This window comes from Rana temporaria, chromosome 4 (assembly GCF_905171775.1).
Source record: "Rana temporaria chromosome 4, aRanTem1.1, whole genome shotgun sequence".
Taxonomy (NCBI): Eukaryota; Metazoa; Chordata; class Amphibia; order Anura; family Ranidae; genus Rana; species Rana temporaria.
In genome coordinates, this window is record NC_053492.1 from 274,529,284 (window position 1) to 274,554,946 (window position 25,663).

Here is a 25,663-nt window from a genome sequence, read left to right on the forward strand (position 1 = left end):
ATTCCGACCGTCCAAAACGCGGTGACGTAAAACACTACGACAAGCAGAGAAAATAAGTTCAATGCTTCCAAACATGCGTCGACTTTCGATGGACGATCGGAATTTCCATCGAAAAAAAAAAAATCATGTTCTATTTCTAAAATCCGACAGAAAAAAGTCAGATGGGCCCACACACAGTCGGAATATCCGATGAAAAAATTACATCAGACTTTTTTCATCGGAAATTCCAATCGTGTGTACAAGGCATTAGGCTCCATTTCACCACATACCTTTAAGCCATGACCAATATTCATCCCACTTTTTGCTATAGTGTGCCCCAACTTATCCCTGCACTCAATTGTCCTTCATTTTCAAATTGCATTAGAATGCATTAAGATAAAAAAAACTTCTGATTTTACAATTACTTTAGCTGCTATCACAATGGGTTAATAAACCCCCATGTGATAGCATTGAACGAATAAAAGGTATACTCTTCACACGTTTTACCTGCCCTTCACAGCATCTAACCAAACACAAATCGGCTTGGTTAGATGCGTCCCCTGGTTTTACTAGCCAGGAAATGATGGATAAGAAAACTGGAAGTGACAAAATCATCATCACTTCTTGTTTATTTGTTTACAGGTGAGATTGAGGCATGGATTTGCCTTGCTCTCACACCACTCTACATGCTAAAGCCAGCGGCTGTGGTCCCAGACACCCAGAAAGAGCAGGAGAACCCTGGGACCACAGGGGTTGGATGGTGGGTTGCCCTGGTACGTAGTATTTACCCATTTCCCAAAACAGCTACATTCAAGGTACATTATGCCATGAATAACTGTCATAGTTGCTTGTGCTCTCAATTGAACGGTCAAGCTATTAAATGTCTGGTGTCATTACTAATCATATGTGCAGCACCACGGCAAATGTAGATCAAACAAAGGCTAAGATGGCAGCTATCTTGGCAGTAAAGGATAGGAGGGTTTAGCTCTACTTTAAGCCACTTCTGAGTTATTTTTTCATCCACTTTGGCTTGTATAGGGAAGAAAAGAAGCCCAGATGCAAACAAAAGCGCATATAAATGACATCTGCTCTGGCTTGTCTGCTGTGGCTACAAATCTACTTAAAGGGGTGGTCCGGCCCCCCCCACAAAAAAATTAACAATCAGCAGCTACAAATGCCGTAGCTACTGACTTTTAATATTAGGACACTTATCTGTCCAGGGTTCCTGCGATGTCGGCCCAGATTTTCGGATCAGCTCTTGGGTGCTGCCACCGCCATTCATTATAAGGAAACCTGGCAGTGAAGCCTTTTGGCTTTACAGTCGGTTCCGTACTGCGCATGTGCAAAGCATGTTGTGCTGTCCAATTGGCCCGGCGGCGGAGGAAGGGGACCCGAATTTCCGAGTGACAGCACCGTCTCCTTTAAGTGGGGACAAGTACCTGTCAAAAACAGGTACCTGTTTCCCCCACCCCCCCTGAAAGGTGCCAAATATTGCACCAGAGGGGGGGGGGGGGGAAGTCAGTTAAGCGAAGGTTCCACTTTTTGGGTGGAACTCTGCTTTAAGAGATGTAGTTGTTGCCAGAAGCATTGCAAGAATCAATATATCATGTGACCAAACAGGAATTTTATAAATCACATTTTCCTCTTTTAAGAAACAACATTCATTGCTGTTAAACAACTGTTTAGTATATACATTAACATAGCAAAATCAAAACAACAGTTAAAGTGGAGTTCCACCCATAAATATAAAATTACATTAAAAAAATGTCATTAGTCCTTTACGAATTTTTTTTTTTTTTTTAGATGCCTTCAAAGTGTTGTTGCTAGGCAGAATAGTTAATCTTCCCACTTCCTGCACCTAGGTTCTTAATGCTTCCTAACCTACACCGCACAGACTCCTGGGAATGTAGTGGGTGTAACTTTCCAGGAGTCTGTGCACTCCCCAGTCTCAAAGAATCATGCGACTTGGACAGCACAGGTGCTGAAACCTGATCTGACACTGCTTGTGCAGCACTGAGCATGTGCGAGATCTGCAAGGCTGAAATCCAGGAAGTCATACAGTCTGGCTTCATGATGCCCACACTTAAGATGGCCCCAGTCAATTTCTATTTTATAAAGTGTCTAAATGCTGTAACAACCTAACAAAACGGACCTTAGTTTACAGACTAACTTTACTAGAATACATTAAGCTTGTGTATTACAGGGGTATTTATATTTAAAAAGTGAAATTGTGGCCGGAACTCCGCTTTAAATCTCTCTAGCATTCCACTGATTTACCTGACGTCTGCTAAGATCCTTATTTCTTTCAAGTTCATCTGCAGTAGCTTCCATTTCCTGATGATGATGGTTCCTTAACTGGTCAATGGCTGCTGCATGTTGATGATTAAGCTCAGAGCGCAGGGATGCTGCATTCCAAAAAACAAATGCAGCACTGTGTTTTATGGGCCATCATGGAACAAACTGACATACAGAACACAAATAGAACCTGTACTTCAACAAAGACATCCATTTTACAAAATGTTACTATCAAGTTCAAATAAAGCATAAACAATTGTTAACCCATTCCAGGACCACAACCTTTTCCCCCCATCCAGGACTTCAGTAATTATTTTCACATTTGGGGGGGAAATTGGTCTTATATTTGGAAGCAGATTTGGATTTGCTTAGTTTTAAAGAGTGTAGTTTTAGATGCAGCAGATTTAGGTGGACTTGGATGGTACATTTAAGTAGAACTGTCAGTGTAAAGTGGGTTGTCCCGACTCTCTCACTAAATTAAAGATAATATTCCCTGAGCGAAGGAAAAAAAGTTATTTGTTTTTAAATGTATGAGTGCCACAGCTTGCTAAAATAAAGCCACAGCTTGCTATAAAATAAGTTTACATCTCCACCTAGTGCCTAAAGTAACATATGAAACGAGCAGTCCTATGGACCTGTGAATTCAATGAATTTGACCATATACCTAGGCTTAGCCTCTCATGCCAAAAAAAATATACAAAATAAACTAAAATACTTTACACTGCTGTACACGTTTTAATCAGAGTATAAAAAAAAGAGCAGTTTTTAATCAGAGTATAGCATCAAGTCAAATAAAATCCAGGATATTGATCTGGTCAGTTAAGTAGCAGAGGGGGTTGTTAATCAGTTTCAGTTGCTTTGGTGTTAATGAAATTAGAAATTGCACTAGAAGGGCAACAATGAGACAACCTCCAAAACAGGAATGGTTTTATAGGTTGAGGCCACTGCCATTTTTTTCCACTACTTATCTTTGCTGCCTGTTTTTCACAAGTTTTGCTAGGGTCAGTGTCACTACTGGTTACATGAGGGTATACCTGGACTATAGAAGTTGCACAGGCAGTCCAACTCCTCCAGGATGGCACATCAATACGTGCCATTGCCAGAAGGTTAAGAGCATAGAGGAGATTCTAGGAGACATGCAGTTACTCTAAGAGAGCTGGACAGGGCTGTAGAAGGTCTTTAACCCATCAGCAGGATCGGTATCTGCTCATTTGTGAAAGAAGGAACAGGATAAGCACCGCCAGAGCCCTACAAAATGACCTCCAGCAGGCCACTGGAGTGAATGTCTCTGACCAAACAATCAGAAATAGACTTCATGAAGGTTGCCTGAGGGCCCGAAGTCTTCTAGTGGGCCCTGTGCTAACTGCCCAGCACTATGGAGCTCGATTGCCATTTGCTATTAACCACCAGATTTGGCAGGTCCGCCACTGGCGCCCTGTGCTTTTCACAGATGAGAGCAGGTTCACCCTGAGCACATGTGACAGAAGCGAAAGGGTATAGAGAAGCCATGGAGAATATTATGCTACCTGTAACATAGTTCAGCATGACTGATTTGGTGGTGGGTCAGTGATGTCTGGGGAAGCATATCCATGGAGGGACGCACAGACCTCTACAGGCTAGGCAATGGCACCCTGACTGCCATTAGGTATCAGGATAAAATCCTTGGACCCATTGTCAGACCCTACACTGGTGCAGTGGGTCCTGGGTTCCTCCTGCTGCACGACAATGCCTGGCCTCATGTGGCAAGAGTATGCAGCCAGTTCCTGGAGGATGAAGGCATTGATACCATTGAATGGCCCTCACGTTCATCTAACCAAAATCCAATAGAACACCCCTGGGACATTATGTTTCGGTCCATCCGACGCAGCCAGGAGCTCAGTGATGCCCTGGTCCAGATCTGGGTAGAAATATCCCAGAACATCATCAGTCATCTCATTAGGACCATACCCCAACATTGTCAGGCATGCATACAAGCATGTAGGGGGCCATACAAACTATTGAGTACCATTTTGAGTTACTGCAATGAAATTTCAGCAAAATGGACTAGCCTTCTGCATTATTTTTTCACTTTGCTTTTTGGGATGTCTTTGAATTCAGTGCTCTGTAGGTTAATAATTTTCATTTCCATCAAACAATGTGACATTATTTCGTTCCTAACACATTAACCAGTACATCATCAGTATAGATATCAAGCATGATATGTTTCCCCATTGAGATCTGATGTGTTTTCAAAGTGTTTCTTTATATACACTGCTCCAAAAAATGAAAGTAACAAAACCAATAAAAAATATTTGTCCAATATGCAGTGTCCTTATGTTTGTGTCTCTTGAACCTACACAGATTTCACAATCATAAAAGTAAAATCAAATGAAACAGTCCCACAATGTGACCAATGCTTGTTTTGGAGCACAGTGATTGGTGATAGCACATGCACAGTGAAGACCCAGTTGTCACATTGCGGGACTGTTTCATTTGACTTTATTTTTCATGGTTTTATGACTGTGAAATCTGTGTGGGTTCAAGAGACACGAACATAAGGAACACTGCATGTTTAAAAAATATTTTTATTGGTTTTGTTTCTATATATATATAAATAATTTAGTTTTTATATATTTTTTGGCACGAGAGGCTAAAAATATATGGTCGAATTGATTGAATTCACAAGTCCATAGCCCAACGCCTCGTACACACGATCAGTGTTCCAGACGGGAAAACTGTGAGGAGAGCTTTTGGCCGGGAATCCCGGCCGTATGTATGCTCCTCGCAGTTTTTCCGATGGGAAAACTGCCTAAAAGCGGACTTTTGTCTGGCGGTTTTTGGCAGTTTTCCTATGGGAAAAACTGCGATGGAGCATGCACACGGCCGGGATTCCCGGCCAAAGCTCCATCGCAGTTTTCCTGTCGGGAAAACCGGCCGTGTGTAGGTGAAAGACTGAACCGAGCAGGTTCTCAGCTTTCCCCTCGGGTTTCCCGGGGGTAAAAAGTCCGCCGGGAAACCCGATCGTGTGTACGAGGCTCAAGCCTCTTACTGCCAATTGTGCTGGAGAGCATGGTCTGTTAAAAGAAGTTGAAAAATAACATACTTACGGAACCTCCAGGTGAAACTAAAGAAAAAAAAGTCTAAAAGAAAATAAACAAATGCAGTCACCACATCTAAGAAATGGTAGGCTGCAATTTAATACATTTTTGTTTTTGTGTTTAATAATGCTCTAAGGTGACTCATATAAGCACTCCATTAAAGATTGAATGTGGAACAGCGCAATTAAGATGCATTAAACAGGTGTTTAGGGTTGGTTTCATTAGTATATTTTTTTCCCTTTTAAGCAGAATCATTCCTAACATTAAAACCTAAGCGGATAATAATGTAAGCAAAACTCGTAAATGCCTTCTGTTATCATTTATAGGAGAACTATACCTAGCATGGCTTTGCCTTCATCTTCCAATTCAAAGCGCAAGGTTTGCAACTCCTGTTCCATCTCCACTCGCAGCATGTCCATGACCTGCTTGTGGGCATCTTTTACAGACTGGATCTCTTCTGAGTATTTTTGATGCAAGCGGTCTTCCAGATCCTGTGTAACAGGAGAAAAAAAAATCTAACACAGCAAAATAACCAGTATGTACTATTCATTCTCTGGTGATAGACAAATTGCATGTACAAGACAAGAAAATTGAGCAAATTATCTTAACAGAACAAAGCACTTTACTGCTAGAATACCAATCTTCTTGTAATGCTGTGCATCTTGTCTACTCTCACAATTGTTTTTCTTTTCCTTTTTTCTCCTTAAAGCAAACCAAGGGTCTGTCTGTATGGCCCCACAAAAAGCATGTGCTCTCCTCCCTCCCCTGCCTGTTTGACCACTGGGGGCAATGAAAAATACCCATTACATCCAAGTATGGGGAAGCATTTGACTCACTCCTGTACCTCTCATGTGACAGTGCTGGGACGTTGTGATTAGCTGTTTAGGCACTCAGAACTGTCACATGGGGCAAAGAGGGAGCCCTCAGCCTTAAGGCTTCCTCTGTTCACTCCCATTAACCAAACAGTGTAGTGGAAGCAAAGCACATGTTCACTTGTGTGGTGGTAGGATAGGCAGTGGGCCGTTTTTTAACTTATTGCAGGTAATGCCTTAAGGTAAAGAAATATTTTGCATTTAGAACCACTTTTTGAACTGTAAAGAAAAATACCCTAATGTAATATATACAAAAATACCTATTCACACCTAATATCTGTAATGTGTTCCATGCCATATGGCAGCATTATGTTAGCATGAGATAAATAAAATAAAAAAACAATGTTAACTTGCTCTTTGCTCTTGGTCCTTTTCTTCCTCCATACTTTGGAATGCCAACATGTGAGCTTCTTGCAGTGACTTCTGCCTCTGCTGGTGTTCCTCTTCCAATTCTTGAAGCTCTCGAGTGAGGCGTTGTCGCTCTTGACTAAACTGTGACTGCAGTTGCTGCAAAGCATTCTGAGACTGGCACAGCTGCATTTCTAGGTTTTGCTTCAGCAGTGAGATCTAACACGCAAAAAAGAAAAAAGAAAAAAAGAAAAAAAAAGCCAGACAGAAAAAAATTAGATTGACAGGGAATAAGTGAAAAAAATATGAGATGATTGCAGCTGTACATTTCCATTTCAATGAGACACACTTTTTGCTTTTCTAAGCTCTTCTACTGTCAGCAACCAGTGCATAAACTATATTACATTACTAAGTAATACGTCAACAGCTGCTATTTTTTTCATCGTGATTATTAAAATCTGCATTTAATAGTGCATCTTTTGGTTTGCTTTTAAGACATGTATTTTGAATCCCCTTAAAGTGGAACAATACTCAAATGTTAACTCAAAAGACCTTGGAGTGAGGTAAATGCAGTTGCATACATTAGGCCTCATACACACGACCGAGAAACTCGACGGGCGAAACACATCATTTGCTCGTCGAGTTCGTTGTTAGGCTGTCGAGGATCTCGGGGAGCCAAATTTCCCCATTCCCGTCGAGGAAAAAGAAGATATGCTTTATTTTTGGCTCGACGAGATCCTCAACAGTTTCCTCGTCGAAAAGTGTACACACGACCGGTTTCCTCTGCAAAAAAAAAAAACAGCAAGTTTCTTGCTGTTTTTTGACGAGAAACTCGGTTGTGTGTACGAGGCTTTAGACTTACTTTCATTGCCCCTATCTGAAAAAAATGGTTTTGTATTATTGCGGAGTCACAACTCACTGCCTCGCCACCCTGCAACCTGACAGCGATTGGCACAATCCCAGAGAATTCTATCAGGGCAAAAACGAATTTCACTGGGAGCAGATGCATGGCTGCTCCCAAATTTTACATAAAAAACACTTTATATCAGAATATTGAGGCTAGTGTGATGTAAATTATTATATTCATACCACCCCCACATAGAGATCATGAAATCACAAAGTATTTCCTAAACCTATTTTAATAGATGTAAAGATAAAAACAAAGAAAAGACGGAATATTCACGTTACAGGAGAGTATGCTGTTCAAGGCTTCTTTATGTAATTGTTACATGAAAAAAGCTCACAGATTTTTTTCTATCGTGATCTATGTCAAAAAGGGGGATCAAGAAATTCATTTTTGCAAAGATCACATGGTAACATAGCTATACCAGTGATGGCGAAACCTTGGCACCCCAGACGTTTTGCAACTACATTTCTCATGATGCTCAACTACACTGCATGAGTATCATGGGAAATGTAGTTCCCAAACATCTGGGTTGCCATCACTGACCTAGACTTTTGTTCATGTGATCAGCACTGAAGGGAACTTAGAGCACTATCTTTAAAAAAAATACTGTAAATGTTTCAGCTCTTGTATTAACTTATTGATTACAGTACTGGTAACATACATTTCTGTTAATATTCAAAGTGTTTGTTACCCCAACATTTCATATTCCTGATATGTGCCTGCTGTACCATGTACTTGTATAAGAAAGTATCCTGTTCTCTTACGCCTCGTACACACGATAGGTTAACCAGAGGACAGCGGTCTAAAGGACCGTTTTCATCGGTCAAAACCGATCGTGTGTGGGCCCCATAGGTTATTTAACCATAGGTTAAAAAAAAGCCAACTTGCTTTAAAATTAACCTATGGATTCCTAGCCGATAGATCAAAACCGATCGTTAGTAGGCACAACCATCGGTTAAAAATCCACGCATGCTCAGAATCAAGTCGACGCATGCTTGGAAGCATTGAACTTCGTTTTTTCCAGCACGTCGTTGTGTTTTACGTCACCGCGTTCTGACATTATCGGTTATTTAACCGATGGTGTGTAGGCGTGACGGACCATCAGTCAGCTTCATCAGTTAACCTATGACAACGGTCCTTCAGACCGTTGTCCTCTGGTTAACCTATCGTGTGTACGAGGCTTTAGTGTTGCTTCTTTTGTGTGAAATCCCTGGTGTTCCTGCCAATCCCTCTGCTTTCCTATAAATAACTGACTACACTAAGCAGGAGAGCACACTGTGGTCAGTACTGGGAACTCACTCTGCTCTCCTCCAATGATCAGACTGGTCCTGACATGCCCCCGCTGCTCAGCCTTTCAATGGGAAGATCAGTGTACTGTTGCTTCTCCTCCCCCCAGCTTTATGCAGCGGAGAACAGAGGGAATGTGATCACTTAAAAGGGAAAAGAAGGTATTTATAATTTATTTGATATCTATACACAAATGTTTTGTCTTTAATTTATTTTTTAAACTGAATGGGTTGTTTTACAAGGTGATTGTTTACAAATCACTATACTTATGTTATTCTATACTTTTAGTGTTTGATTTACTAAAGGCAAATAGACTGTGCACTTTGCAAAGTGCAATAGCCCTGTGCAAGTGCAGTTGCTCCGGAGCTTGGTAAATGAGGTAAATCTTCACTTTGCAAAGAGTACCCGATCACATGCGAGAAAAATTGAAAAAAAAAACAGCATTTTTGCTTGCACATGATTGGATGATGGAAGTCAGCAGAGCATCTACTCATTTACTACTTACTCTGGAGCAACTGCACTTTGCAAAGTACACAGTCTATTTGCCTTTAGTAAAACAACCCCTTAGCTTAGTGTCAAGGTATATATTGGACAAAAATAACATGATTGAAATACCTTTAAACTTTCCTGATGCTAAACTAAAGTCTAATATGAAAAACGTACAAGCAAGAATATCTATTTATTGCAGAGCAGACATGCAATGTGTCTTCTACTATAAAATACATTTACCTGCCTGATCACACTGTTCTGTAGCTCAGTTTTGCACAGCTCAGTTTCCATTTCTGGAACGGTGACTGTGTGCTAGGGTGACTAAGCTCCTGCATATGTATGGGAGTTAAGTTATACCACCCTGACCAATCAACACGTCTGAGCACCGCACCCAGATAAAGCTGGGAAGAAGGTAACTTCACCGGCATGGGACCTCGCGGATGAAGTACCATTGGAGCAGAAGAGATTAATACAGACTTTAGTTCTGCTTTATTATAATAGAGCTAGCTTGAACAATCAACATAAAATGTCAAGCATTTCATTGTGAACCCTTTGAGGTGGTAAAATTTGTACTTACATTTACATGTCTGCTCACAGTGTTCATTTCTGCTTAGCTCAGCTTACATTCCCAGGATGGTGTCTTTGTACTAGAATGACTGAACTCCTGCGCATTGTGTGTATTTCAGTACACGCTGAAATTCGAGTTGTTGCTAGTAATGGTAAAAGATATGTCCTCAAGTACCCCCAACAGGCCATGTTTTGGGAATTTCTCTTAGATAAAATAGCTGTCGAAAATACCAAGCCATTGACTCTGATTTAAAGCATCTGTGCAAGATAAAGGAAAACCTGCAAACATGGCCTGTTGGGGGTACTTAAGGTTGAGAACCACTGGACTACTGGTATTGGCAACAAAAAGGGGTTGATTTACTAAAACCAGAGAGTGCAACATCTGGTGCAGCTGTGCATGGTAGCCAATCAGGTTCTAACTTCAGCTTGTTTCTATGCAGAGCTGCACCAGGTTTTACACACTTCTGTTTTAGTAAATGAACCCCAAAGTGTCCTTTTCTACATTTTCAAACACAAAACCATATGCTACTTGCCTGTCAACTTATAGTACTTGTCAGTTTATGTTTCTGTGTTTTAAATGTTAAATACCTGTAATGTGAAGGTGAGTTTGTTGACAGTTTCAACAGATTCCCATTATTTAAGATGCCCGATTCTCAACAATTTCTAACAATTTCTATCAAGGCTACAACATTCTGTTGTTTTGGACAGTTTACAGTTTATGTCAACTTCCCATGCTGCTTGAATGTTGTTTCATTCATTGACTGTTTACATGCCTTTTACATGTATGATTGTAGATGTTTCTAGCCTTAAAGTGGTTGTAAAGGCAGAAGTTTTTTTTATCTTAATGCAGTTTATGCATTAAGATAAACAGCCTTCTGTGTGCAGCAGGCCCCCTAATACTTACCCAAGGTCCATCCAGATCCAGCAATGTTGCAGGAGTGTCTCAGCTGTCCAGGACTCTCCTCCCCTTTGGCTGAGACAGCAGCGTGGCACAATTGGCTCCCACTGCTGTCAAGGACCGCTGTATGTGATTGAACCACTTAAATGGAAAGTCTGTACCCAGCTCATTTACTTGTTGATGAACATTTCCATTGAAATTAATAGAGTTCAGGAGAAGGTGCAGGAGTGAAAATGTTTTGAACAATCCCTTAACACTTGGGAAGGCGAGGAGGTCTCTTTTAATATAAGTTTAGGTAACAATAGTATTTTATATATGAAATCCTTTGCTAATCCATGTGAATTTATTTATTTATGCATTTATTTATGATTTTCTCTACACTTACATGCAGATCAAGCTATCCTGTGAAAATGACAGTGACATGGGTCCAGACAAACTATAAAAACACTGTGGTGCTTATAAAAATTCTCTTTTATTCTCATGGTTTATATCTTCATTTTTTCATAGCTGCTGCAGCTGCTCAAACACACCTAGTTAAGTTCTAGTAATATTATAAAAGTACATGAAAACAAAAAATTAATTTATATAGTGAAAGATAACACATTTTTGGGGTTAATAGGTTAGTTTAAAATAATGGAAATTTTCCAGGTATGCTGCTAGTGGTGTGAACTGGTGTTAGGGTCAAATTTTTGTATAGTCAATATAGGTCCTGGCCTAGGGCAGCACAAAATGAACTATCTTGCGAGCATATCTTGGTAGTGGATGCAAAAAATTAAAGCCCAATAAATTAGCTAAATACATTTCTGGCGTGTTTGAATGTCTTAGGGCCCTTTCAGACGTGCGGACCGTATGTCTGCTTTTTCATCTATCCGTTTGCAGATGAAAAAGGGACATACATTGGTCCCTATGTCATTGCGGGTGTCAGCGGATAAACATCCGCTGACACCCGTAATCATCGGCCTCCGCAAACATCCGATTTTGCAGACAGAAGAATGTCCTATTTTTTCTTCCGTCTGCAGATCGGATCAGATGAACATGGACACACGGTCCGTGTTCATCCGATCCCCCTATAGGGGAGAGTGGAGAAAAGACAGGGCGGTCCCTGCACAGTGTGCGGGGACCGCCCTGTCAGCCGCCGGCTCTGCTGGGATATACGGAGCGATCCCCGCTGAGCCATACGGACACACGGAGGCGGATCATTACTGATCCGCCCCGTGTGAAAGGGCCTTTAGGCTCCATGCACACTGAAGCTAATAAAGTGTAGTTTATTGGCGTTTTGTTTTTTTGCACCCTGTGTGATAGAAACAATCTCTTTGCAGAGATCTGACAAAGCCCCTGCTGAGCGAGAGCCATAGCTCTCCAATCAGTGAGATCACTGCTTCACCATCGAGAGAAGGGGTCCCATAGCTGCTGCTAGGGGACATGCTTTCTACTTTCTACAGGTTATGCCTACTTTAGAAAGAAAATTAAATTTAAGAAATTGAATACTTGTTTTGATCCACCTGGAATGTATTTAGCTGATTTAAGCTAACGGTTTAACTGAGCTTTGAAGCCTCGTACACACGATCAGTCCATCCAATGAGATCGGTCTGAAGGACCATTGTCATCAGTTAACCGATGAAGCTGACTGATGGTCCGTCGCGCCCACACACCATCGGTTAAATAACCGATCGTGTCAGAACGCGGTGACGTAAAACACAACGACGTGCTGAAAAAAATGAAGTTCAATGCTTCCAAGCATGCGTCGACTTGATTCGGAGCATGCATGTTTTTTTAACCGATGGTCGTGCCTACTAATGATCGGTTTCGACCTATCGGTTAGGAATCCATCGGTTAAATTTAAAGCAAGTTGGCTTTTTTTTAACCGATGGTTAAATAACCTATGGGGCCCACACACGATCGGTTTTTAGACCAATAAAAAACGGTCCATCAGACCGTTGTCCTCTGGTTAACCTATGGTGTGTAAGAGGCCTAAAGCCTCGTACACACGTCCGAGGAACTCGACGGGCGAAACACATCGTTTTGCTCGTCGAGTTCCTTGTGAAGCCACCAAGGATCTCAGCGAGCCAAATTTTCCCATTCCCGTCAAGGAAATAGAGAACATGTTCTCTTTTTGGCCCGACGAGGTCAACGACGGTTTCCTCGTCGAAAAGTGTACACACGACCGGTTTCCTCGGCAAAAAAAAAACAACCAGCAAGCTTCTTGCTGGTTTTTGCCGAGAAACTTGGTCGTATGTACAAGGCCTAACCCTACTGTTGTTTAAAAACCTTAAGGCCCCTTTCACAATTGGTGGGAGCCGCGGTGGCGGTATAGCGCCGCTAAAAATAGCGGCGCTATACCAGCGGATTTGCCGTGTGATTCGGCTGCTAGCGGTGCGGTATTAACCCCTGCTAGCGGCCGAGAAAGGGTTAATACCGCCCACAATGCGCCTCTGCAGAGGTACAGATCTATGTGCTCATGTGAATGAGGCCTAAGAAATCTTTTAGTCATCAGTTTCTAAGGCTGGCCATACATTATACAATTTTATTATTCAATTTCCTTTAGATTTACCTTCAACTATGTAGTACGAGGGCTTTCCTGATTGGATACAAATTGAAAGTGTTTAGATGTGACCTCATATTATATGGTTTTGGTAAATCTAAAGGAAAATTGTACAAGAAAATTGTATAATGTATGGCCAGCCTAAGTGTACCGATGCAGATTAGACAAACAGTCATTTTCAGTCCTGACCTCGTCAGTTTGATACTAAGGCTAGCTAGTTGACTGCAATAGGGAAAAATCATGGCACAACATAGCTGGGCTAGGGGTGTGGGAATCTGACCCCATCCACTGCTACAGATTTCTGTTTAAAAGTCTGTTTTTGTATGTATACCTTCACTCATTTCAAAAAGTATTATCAATATGTGAAATTATGGGGGGTATTTACTAAAACTGGAGCACTCCGAGTCTGGTGCAGCTATTCACAGTAGCCAATCAGCTTCCAACTTGGAAGCTGATTGGTTTCAATGCAGAGTTGCATCAGATTAAGCACTGTCTGGTTTTAGTAAATCACTCCTTTGTGTTCATATTAGCCTAACATCATGCATTCTATTGTTGAGGAGCAGCATTCACCAGCAACATTTACATTTTTAAGTTGGTGAATATATTGTTCATGAGCTAGTTACTTCATTGCTCTGTTTTTTTTTTTTAAACAATCTTACAGAGAGACTGAATTGGGCTTTAATAATTGCTTAGTCTCAAAAATATCTCATAATATATTTATGGAGCATAGTTTATTTCTCAGAAGAAACATGCATTTAATGAAGTAGTGTAATCATCGTACTGCATAGGACATTGTTCCTGTCAACAAAGCAACTGTAGTTACTAAAATGATCCCACAGAATAACCATTTATGTCATTGCAGCTCTGTAAAACTGATGTCTGCAGTGTATTGATCATTTCACACCCGAACCAATTAAATGCCATCCAAATCATGCTTCTTGTCAAGCTCTTAACACAGCCAGCCTTCGGTAACATCACAAAGCAAATGAATTTACAACTGCCAAAGCAGGATATAGGGCTTTGATGTCTAATGTAAGCTGCGGCACAATCAATAGATTGCTCTGCTGCTGATCCACTTCCAGAGAGATTGATTTCCGATACTTAAGTGTACACAGATTAATGCCAGTGCTATTGCATGTAGCTAGTAAATGGATGTAGCAAATAAAAGCAAGCATTCTGTGGACAAGCTGCAGTGCACATGATGATGCAAGCATGCTTTTATGTCAACACTGTATGTACAGGTGACTTACATTACTGATGGATTTATGTAAAGCTTCACCCAGAGAGTGCCGCTATGAAGAAAAGATTACAACAGTAAAGGGAAACATTCAGACATCAACACAGCAAAAGGACATAACAAAGGTGGAAGACATATACAACTATTGTACTTACAGCTAGATATCACAAACAGGACATATGTAAGTTAGACAAAAACGGAATAAGACAAAAAATTGATATCATTACTACCATTATGTTGATGATCCATAATCAAGCAAGAATAGTGCACCACACTAAGCCTGAGTGAATCTTTATAAGGTTCACTTAACCTCCCTGGCGGTATGATTCTTTCAGAAAAAACATGCTAAAAGCGGTACCATTATTTGCAAGGAAATTTGGCGTTTTATATTGTAGGTCTGTAATTTTTAGAAATAACTCACTTAAATCTGACCAAACAAGAGTCTAGTAGGCATCCCGGGTATGACATTTTTTTAAAAACAAAATTATAAATTATAATATAATAAATAATTATAAATAATTATAACAAATAATAATATAATTATAATAAAAATTATTCAATAATGTAATCAAATCAAAATCACTGAAATTTGCTCAGTTGCAGAATTGTTGCTGTCATTATTTTTTTTTTTTTATGACGAATTTCCCCACAAATCGCTATCGCACAATTCTGCAAGTGATTATAATTTATTATCGCTGTTTTTTAGCGGATCTAAAACTATTTTTGACATAAAGGGACACTTTTGGTTGCTATGGACAATCTACAGTTTGCAGGGAGAAAGAAACGTTTTTATTATATAAAATGACATGCATGACACAGGACAGACCACTAGGGACAAGGGGGGTGTGTTTTTTTTACATACAGTACTGTAATCTATAAGATTACAGTATACTGTATGTAAGGTGTTTGTTTACTTTTTTGAATTTGGCGCCGTTCTCCGTCCCCGTGCGTCGTAACGTCGCAGGGAACGGAGATCGGCGTCACACGGAGGCACTGTGTGAATCGAGCGAGGTCCCACTCGCTCACACAGCGCGGTGGCATCGCTGGATCCAGGGACAAGGTAAGTAACTTGTGCCTGTGGATCTAGCGAGGCAAGCCCGAGTCTGACTCGGGGTTTCCGCTCGCAGCAGGAAAATCTAACCCCGAGTCAGACTCGGGAAGACCGCCAGGCAGGTTAAGGCAGCACTGCATCTGGAGTGTAGACAAAGGGGGTTATTTACAAAAGGCAAATCCACTTTGCGCTACAAGTGCAAACTACAAGTGCAAAGTGCACTTGAAATTGTAGTGAAAGTGCACTTGGAAGTGCAGTCGCTGTAGATCCGAGGCGGACACGCAAGGAAAATAAAAAAACAGCATTTTAGCTTGCACATGATTGGATAATAAAAACAGCAGAGCTTCCCCTCATTTCAGATCTACCCCTCAGATTTACAGTGACTGCACTTCCAAGTGTACCGGCAGTGCAATTTCAAGTGCACTTTGCGCTTGTAGTTTGCACTTGTAGTGCAAAGAGGATTTGCCTTTTGTAAATAACCCCCAAAGGGTATTATACTTGCCTGAAAAGCCAGAGCCACTGATAGGGGAGGGTACAAGCAGTAGAAATCTGCAGGCTTGGGAAGCACCCTGCGGGCTCCCTCTCCTATTATTATTACAGGAACTTACAGTATATAGCACCCTCAATACACACCGCTTTACATATATATTGTACGTTCAAATCAGTTCCTGCCCTCAAGGAACTTACAATCTAAGGTCTCTTAAGTGTGTTAAAGACAGTGTTTTAGCTCAATAAATAGTGCATTAAAGCTAATATACTAAAAAAAAAAAAAATCTTTATAAATTGTTCACAACAACAAATGTGTAACAATGTGTCAACATATTTTAAGTGCAAATTATTCAAATAATAACTTCAAAATTACATATAAATATATTAAATACACATAAATTGTAAAATGTCAAAGTATTTGAAAAACAATTCCACTGTAGCGAATAAACTATGACAAAAGTTCCAACATGATAAATCAATTTTAAATTCCTATAAGGGGCCAGATTCTCAAAGGCGTTACGACGGCGCAACACCATTAGCGCCGTCGTAACACCTTATCTGGCCCCGGGTATCTATGCAACTGATTCTCAGAATCAGTTGCGCATAGGTACCCATTAGATCTGACAAGCGTAAGGCTGTTACGCTGTCAGATCTTAAAAGTAATTTTTTTTCCCGCCGCTAGGTGTCGCATCGTCGCTTTTCCCCGTCGTCTATGCAAATTAGGTAAGTACGGCGATTCCCGAACATACGCGAGGTCGACGCAGCGAATTAACGTCGTTTGCGTAGCGTACCCGACGCGTAAGGTTGCCCCTGCTAATTAGCAGGCGCAACCAATGTTAACGATGGCCGTCGTTCCCGCGTCGAATTCAATAAAAATTACGTCGTTTGCGTAAGACGTCCGTGAATGGCGCTGGACGCCATTTACGTATACATCTAGGCAAATGACGTCGGGGCGACGTCATTTAGCGCAATGCACGTCGGGTAATTTACCCGACGGAGCATGCGCAGTACGCTCGGCGCGGAAGCGCGCCTAATTTAAATGGTGCCCTCCCCATTTGAATTGGGCGGGCTTGCGACGAGCAATCTAACGCTACACCGCCGCAAGTTTACAGGTAAGTGTTCTGAGAATCAGGATGTAAACCTGTAGACCTGCGGCGGTGTAACGTAGATCTCATATATTACGCTGCCCAGGAGCAGCGCGAATGTATGAGAATCTGGCCCAATGTGTCTAATATCCACCATAACACCAAGTAAATCCACCACCGCCTGTATTAAATGGACTCACCAGAGGTATCTTCTGGTAATGTTATAAACCAGCCAAAAACGCATTTCCTTCTGAGTACCACGGCTCTGGAATGCTCTACCCACGACCATCCGCTTGGAAGAAAACCATCGGGTTTTTAGGAAAAAACTGAAGACCCACCTCTTCTGAAAGACCTGTACAACTCTGGATGCCAGCGCCTTGGGGCGATTAAGTTCGCATTTGTTTGCGCTATATAAGTTTCTCACTCACACTCACTCACTCAGTAACATTCTGCGGTGTCTGCAACTATCTTGTTTCAAAACCCATAGGGGCATCAATCCATCCATTCATATGTCAGAGGAGAGGAGAGAAGAGTACTTATCTAATTTACATTCATACATACACATACTAGGGCCAAATTACCTATCAGCATGTCTTTGTAGGATGGGAGAAAACCCAAGCAGGCACAGGGAGAACATGCAAAGTCCAGTCAGGTAGTGTCGTGGTTGAAATTCGAATGCCACTAGGCAGACGTTCTAACCACTTAGCCACTGTGCTGCTTCTATAACTTTGCCATTCACTGATGGACCCCCACAGACACCACTCTGCTAAAACACCAGACTCCACGCTTTAAAAAATGTCAGTGCTATGTTGGCCAAGGCAGGTGGCACCAATGCCACTTTCAGAATGCTCCTCTTGCCAATTGTGACACTGCCACATCTGGCCACGTGTTCTCTTTTGCAGAAAAGGGTACATGTCAATGCACAAAGAGTTCCTCCACTCCAAGGCAGCAGCTCCACTCGCAGTTGCCTTTAGTTACAGCTATGGAGTGTATGGCAGAGAAGATTTACAGACCTTGTGTTGTATGCTCTCTGTAATTCCAGGAGGAAAGAATAAAGATAAGGAAAAGTGTTTAGAAAGCTATAATGTATGCCTCTTTTCATCTACAGGAACAATTTATTGGCTAAATACCTTTAGGTCCAAGTGTGTTTACAGTGATAGGCACCACACCTGTCCTTTCACCTACACTGGGATGAGGTGCCCGTTGATTTTATGGAGTACTTTATATTATCCAGCTACAGGTGAATACATCTGACTGAGCCTGCCGACTTCCTGTGTCTGGGTGGTGGGCACTGTGAAAGGTGTGTTGCAGTACGCAGCCAGACTAGGGTAAAGTGACACTGAACCTCGAACTAGTAGCTAACAGTGGCTCCCAGGCCAGAAGGAGACAGCACTGTGGGGTGATGGCACAGTGTGCTAGAGTCAGGCACTATAACCCCTTCTTTCCCAGAAGCACAGCATGCTAGCCTAGCTCTTTCACCTGTTTCTTGTTGGGTGCTGTAAATGTTTTCTGCTGTGGGTGACATTACACCTTGTATTGTTATTTGATGGGTCTTATGTACATTCATTTTGCTCTACACCTAATGCATTGTATTACTGGCACTCCAATCATCACAATATGGATGGTTCTAGGCTTATTATAACTATCCTTTATGTTCCACTTCTTCCCCAAACATACAGGTGACATATTTGAGAATTAGGAATTGTGCTAAGGTCTGTATGCGCCTGTTAAGACTCCCACTTGTGGATTTTGTGAATATATAGTGTATAGCATACGTTACCATGTAGACAGTTAGCAGGCTCAAATTTTAAATCTCTCCCAATGTTAATGCCATTTTTTAACACCCACAATTTACAGCGGCCCACTGCACATGACATGTCATTACTCTCTTCTGGATGGCCAAGGCTGAATCCCCCCCAAGAAACAAACATATCTACATTCCTGTCCTCAGGGCCGTTTGAAGGAATTTGGGGGCCCCAAGCAAAAATGGACATAGAGGCCCCCCAACCCCCCCCTGCACGCACACAAAGCCTACAGGAACCAGTGGGCGGCCTCCTCCTGGCGGCTCCGGACTGTGAGGGAGGGAGGAGGAGGGGAGAGGGAGCCAGGCAGTACACGAGCGGCGCATGGATACAGACCGACGGTAGTGGCTGCTACATGGCGGCGGCGATCTTACCGAAGGCTGGGACAGACTTGTGTGTGGCGCGCCCAGGGGTGTATTTAGGTTTTGTGCTGCCCTAGGCCTGGTGAAACTCGCGCACCCCTTCCTTTTTAAGACTCGTCCTGTCATTTTCATGGGATAGGGACAGGGTGGGAGAAGGACAGGGTGGGATGAGCACAGGGGAACAGGGTGGGATGAGCGCAGGGTGGGATGGATGAGCAAGGGGTGGGATGAGTGCAGGGTGGGATGAGCACAGGGTGGGATGAGCACAGGGTGGGATGAGCACAGGGTGGGATGAGCGCAGGGTGGGATGAGCACAGGGTGGGATGAGCACAGGGTGGGATGGTTGAGCAGAGGTGGGATGGATTAGCAGAGGGTGGGATGAGCACAGGGTGGGATGGATGAGCAGAGGGTGGGATGAGCAGAGGGTGGGTGGGATGAGCAGAGGGTGGGATGAGCAGAGGGTGGGATGAGCACAGGGTGGGATGGATGAGCAGAGGGTGGGTGGGATGAGTACAGGGTGGGATGAGTATAGGGGGACAGAGCATATTTTAATTTGGGGGGGGGGAGAGGGTGGTATGGAGATATGTGATGGGGAGTGATTTTAGAGGGAAGATATGTGCTAGTGGGGGGGGGGGGGGAAATCGGACCCCCCCACACACATATCATCTTCCCTCTAAAATCACTCCCCAGCACATATCTCCATACCACCCTCTCCCATCACTTCATTTGTTCACCTTGTATCTGCTCCCCCCCTTACCTCCTGCTTACTGTGCAGCACGGCTCTCTCTCACTCGTGTCTCTCCTCGGCTCCTCCTCCTGGCTGTGTACACATTGAGCCAAGAGGGGGGAGGAGCCGAAGTGTGACTGTGTATTGCAGTCAGTGGAGAGAGAGGGACGGCTGCGGGACCCCGGGATTTCGAATTTCGACGCGGAAAATTTCGAATTTCGACGCGGGAACGGCGGCCATACTTAACATTACTATTCCATGTAGGGCTAAGCTCTTACTTTAGGCGGCCTATCTCTAACGTAAACGGAGTAAAAGTACTGCGTCGGCCGGGCGTACGTTCGTGAATCGGCGTATCTACTCGTTTACATATTCTACGCCGACCGCAATGGAAGCGCCACCTACCGGCCATCCGAAATATTGCAATCTAAGATAGGACGGCGCAAGCAGTCGTATCTTAGATATGTTTAAGCGTATCTCTGTTTGAGCATACACTTAAACATAAGTCGGTGTAGATTCTGAGTTAGGTCGGCTTATCTACTGATAAGCCGGCCTAACTCTTACTGAATCTACCTATTTATAGGTAACTTCTGAAGGCAATTGGTTCCACTAGATTTTAGTTAGGGGTATTAGGGTAAAGGGGGCTGAATACAAATGAACGCCACACTTTTCAGATATTTATTTGTAAAGCATTTGGAAAAACATTTATCATTTTCCTTCCACTTCACAATTATAGGCCACTTTGTGTTGGTCTAGCAGATAAAATCCAAATAAAATACATTTATGTTTTTGGTTGTAACATGACAAAATGTGGAAAATTTCAAGGGCTATAAATACTTTTTCAAAGCACTGTATTTACTATTTTCTGTTCCACATGTACTGAGATTGGCCCATACAATAACATCCTTAAAGTTGAAATCTATAAAAAGAAAAAATGCTCCCTTGCAGTGGGGTTGTCCTGCATTGCAAGGGTTAAATGCTTCTTTCTGATTAGGGGACTTGGAAAAGCACTTTTACTTACCTGATTCCCCACTCCAGAAGGCTCCTCCACACAGCTAGATCAGTTACTGTAGCCTCTTCTTCCCTACACTCCAGTGACCTATGGTCCTCCGACACTATCAAGACTGATGCAAGGCCCATAGACCTGCATTAGATAGGAGGAGACCGAGGAATAGTCAATGGCCTGTGCATGGGAGAGCTCCATCTGCCAGGGGAGGGGAGAATCAGGTAAAAGTGCTTTTTCCTCACCTAGATGTAAACAAGCAATTAACCCTTGCCGTGTGGGCATAGTCCCACTGCAAGGGAGGACTATTATTTTTCCCCAGATTTGGGCTTTAACACGAGTGTAAGGGCTTTGGTTTAATTTTAGAACTGCTTCTCTTCCCATTCTGGTCTATGGGATTGCAAAAGCAGCTAAAATGCAGTTTAACACCTTTGTGTGAAACGCGTCAAGGCTCCCTTGGTCATGTCTCTTTTCCTGTGCCTACCTCTTACTCAATAAACATATAGGGCTAGATTCAAGTAGGGGGACGTAAGTTTGTGCGGGCGTAGCGTATGTTATTTACGCTACACTGCCACAATTTAGAGAGGCAAGTGCAGTATTCAGAAAGCATTTGCTCCGTAAGTTAGCGTAAATCTGCTGGCGTATGCGCGCCAAGTTCAAATTTTCAAGAGGTGGGCGTGTTTTATGTAAATAAAACATGACCCCACGTAAATGACGTTTCTCACGAAACGTGAACGTATCCCAGTGCACATACTCCTAATCACGTCGCAAATAGTCAATGCTTTCGACGTGAACGTAAAAATTCGACGCGGGAACGACGTCCATACTTAACATTGGCTATTCCTCATATAGCAGGAGTAACGTTACGCCGGAAAAAGCCTTATGCAAACGACGTAAAAAAATCCGCCGGGCGCACGTACGTTTCTGAATCGGCGTATACAGCTCATTTGCATATTCTACGCTGAAATCAACAGCAGCGCCACCTAGCGGCCAGCGTAAATATGCACCCTAAGATACGACGGCGTAGGACACTTACGCCGGTCGTATCTTAGCAACATTTAAGCGTATCTCAGTTTGAGCATACGCTTAAAGTTGCAACGGCGCGGATTCAAAATTACGACGCCGTATCTACTGATACGCCCGTTGTAAGTGTTACTGAATCTAGCCCATAGTGAGCAAGAGAACTATGTGAATTTATCATTGTGGATTTTGTCATGTATGTAGGGACCATGCAGCGTCTGAAACCTGGGCTTTTGGGTATGTTGTGCCAGCTGCCTTATGGCAACAAGGCATTTGCTGCTTGTGCATCTGTAATGAATAAATATAATATGATGTTATTATTAAAAAATAATTATAATAAATATATTATTGAATCACTCTTCTAAAACAGCAATCATGCCCCTCAGTTTTATTGGGGATTTATGAATGTTTTGGCCAGAATATCACCAAAGATACAAAACTCACATCCGACAACCCAAGAACAGTGCCAGAGATGCCTGATATTTTAGCTTGATGCAGTCCTCTGGGAAAAAAGCGGAGATCCAATCACACTTGGAGAAAATGTGATGTTTGGAGGCGTTTTGTACACAGCGTACAAGTCCCCAGTGTTGCTACGATTGCAAACAAGGATTTTTTTTGCCAGTTATAGAAAATCATAGTTGGTTGCACACTAAAATTATATGATATAAATGTATTTAGCGAAAGTGAAATTTTCCTTTAAAGAAAGAGAAAAAAGACAATGTTATTTTGTGCTCCTGACCCAACTATATTTTTCTGATAATAAACTATTTATTTTGCAAATGACTTCAGTCTGTTAGTATTTTGGTAAACAAACTGTTCTGTTTCTTGCTGCTTCTAAATGTTCTTCTTTAACTGGACCAGATTGTGATTAGCATCACATAATTATTACGCTCTGCTGTGTATATTAAACACTCCTACAGCACAATTTTCTTGTGGCTTTTGGTATTCTTGTATTTTCAATGTACTAAAAAAAGACTGATAGCTTTGTGAAAAATAAAAGCTCTGTATTTGCAAAATAGCAGAACATGTTAACATGCAATTAGATTATCGGCTGAAAGAATACTTCAGCCTGGATTCTAAAATGTACGGTACCTTTTATTTTAAAGTGTTTTATTATTGTGGCACTTCCACACAAGCACAAAGATGTGTGCGAATGAAAGGTTTCTGAAGCCCATGCAAAAAAATGGGAGTATGTAAGTTCCTGGCTGCTGGTAGAAGTTTTTATTGCCAAAAACAATTTTAATTTTTTTTTTATTGGTTTTTATATTCATTCTGATTTTATTACGTTATAACACTATAGAATGTAGTACAAACATTGATGAGTTCAAAAAAGTAATACAATCATTTCATCTGGTCAGTTTCGGATATAGTTTCCATATATAATAAAAAAAAAAAAACGAACCAATATAGATATATAACAAGATATACAGGGCAAAGACAGGACAAAACAGAACAAAACAGGACAAAATAAGATAGGACAATAAAATACAAAACAAGACAGAACAGGACACTACAGTACAAAAAAAAAAAAAGTGGGTTAATGGATGGCGGCAAAGGCTTCCCTCCGTCGCATCTAATTTTTATTTTATTTCCATAAGGACTTTCTAATTTTTTATTGTTTCTCTGTATACCCTCCAGGAGACCCAGATCCGGAGGTGCTCCTCGTGTGTATCTAGTTTGTGTGCTAAGAGTGATTCCACCTTCTCTATGTGATCCATCTCACTGGCCCATTCCTTAACTGTTGGGATTTGTGTTGAACGCCAATGTCGTGGTATAACCAATCTCACTGCTGTCAACCAGTGTCTCAGAAGACCCCTTTTAATATTTTTATATGATCCTGGTAGAATTGAAAGCAAAGTGATTTGGGGCGTATTTGATATTGGATCCCCAGTAACAAAAGTCTATAATTGCATAATTTTTTCCCAAAAATAAAAAATTTCGGGACATTCCCACCAAATGTGCAGCAATGAGCCTTTAGATGCGTGACATCTAAAAAACAATTTTACCTTCACACTTACAGTAGCCCTTTAGAGCTGCTTCACACCTGTCCTATCTCATGCGGTGCTATTCATTTGAATGCTCTGTCAATGTACAACGGACCAAAATTTGCAGTGCACAATATTAGGCAATAGTGTGCAGGTGCATTGAAGGTACATTGGTTAAGTGTGTTGGGGTGCCATGAACCATGGGTTATGCATTAAGGTACCTCGCTTTTGAAAATGCACTTTACTACAACACAGATGTGTGATGCTTGCCCAAGGCTTACTTTTACCCTTAACACTCTAAAAACAAACTTCTAACCTACCATTTATATATATATATATATATATATATATATATATATATATATATATATATACACACATTTATATATATATATATATATATATATATATATATATATATATATATATATATATATATATATATATATATTATTTGATCCCCTGCAGATTTTGTAATTTTGCCACTTTACAAATAAATTAAGGGTCTATAATTGTTTTGCAGGCGATTCGGCAGCGGTGCCCTTTAATTTCAATGGGCAGGATTTTTTTTAATGTCCTGCCAGCGCACCACCCCAGTGTGAAAACACTTGGACTTTCACATTGTGGGGGGGGGGGGGGTGGTGGTTGCAGGAGAGGTGTTTTTCAGGTGCTATTTTTAGCCCTTTAGTGCCTGAAAAACATCTCAGTGTGAAAGGGGTCTAAATCCTTGTGGGCGCTGCAGGATTTCAATCCATGTCGGCATATTGTGTTACCAATGGTTTGTTAAGTAACTGTGGTCCCAAGTGCCATGAGATCATTTGCAAGCTCCTCCCATGTAGTTCTGGGCTGATCCCTCACTATTTTCGTGATCATCCTTACCCCATGAGTCAAAATCTTGCATGGAGCTCCAGACCGAGGGTGATTGATGGTTATTTTGTATTTCTTTCATTTGCAAATACTCGCTCCAACAGTTGTCGCCTTCTGGGTGGGTTTGAACGCAAGAAAGAGATTCTGTGGACAGGTGTCTTTTAGGAGCACCTTCTTAAATTGACAGGACTAATCTACAGGTGAAACTCGAAAAATTTGAATATAGTGCAAAAGTTCATTTATTTCACTAATGCAACTTAAAAAGTGAAACTAATATACGAGATAGACTCATTACATGCAAAGCAAGATAGTTCAAGCCGTGATTTGTCATAATTGTGATGATTATGGCTTACAGCTCATGAAAACCCCAAGTCCAAAATCTCAGAAAATGTATATATTGTGAAGAGTTACAATATTCTAGGCTCAAAGTGTCACACTCTAATCAGCTAATTAAGCCATAACACCTGCAAAAGGTTCCTGAGCCTTTAAATGGTCTCTCAGTCTGGTTCAGTAGGAATCACAATCATGGGAAAGAGTGCTGATCTGACAGTTGTGCAGAAAACCATCATTGACACCTTCCATAAGGATGGAAAGCCTCAAAAGGTAATTGCAAAAGAAGTTGGATGTTGCCAAAGTGCTGTATGAAAGCTCATTAACAGAAAGTTACGTGGAAGGGAAAAGTGTGGGAGAAAAAGGTGCACAAGCAGCAGGGATGACCGCAGCCTGGAGAGGACTGTCAGGAAAAGGCCATTCAAAAGTGTTGGGGACTTTTACAAG

At 41.7% G+C, this 25,663-nt stretch overlaps 1 protein-coding gene across 2 annotated transcripts in view; it reads right to left on the reverse strand.

Moving 5' to 3' along the window:
- FAM184A (family with sequence similarity 184 member A) overlaps positions 1–25,663 on the reverse strand; it is a 307,530-nt gene that overhangs the window by 34,047 nt on the left and 247,820 nt on the right. For both annotated transcript variants that reach the window (XM_040350321.1, XM_040350320.1), the window contains exons 10-12: positions 6,578–6,790; positions 5,689–5,842; positions 2,257–2,384 (exon numbers count right to left, since the gene is read on the reverse strand). In XM_040350321.1, coding sequence (XP_040206255.1) covers positions 2,257–2,384; positions 5,689–5,842; positions 6,578–6,790 — 495 coding nt within the window. The remainder of the gene's footprint in view (positions 1–2,256; positions 2,385–5,688; positions 5,843–6,577; positions 6,791–25,663) is intronic.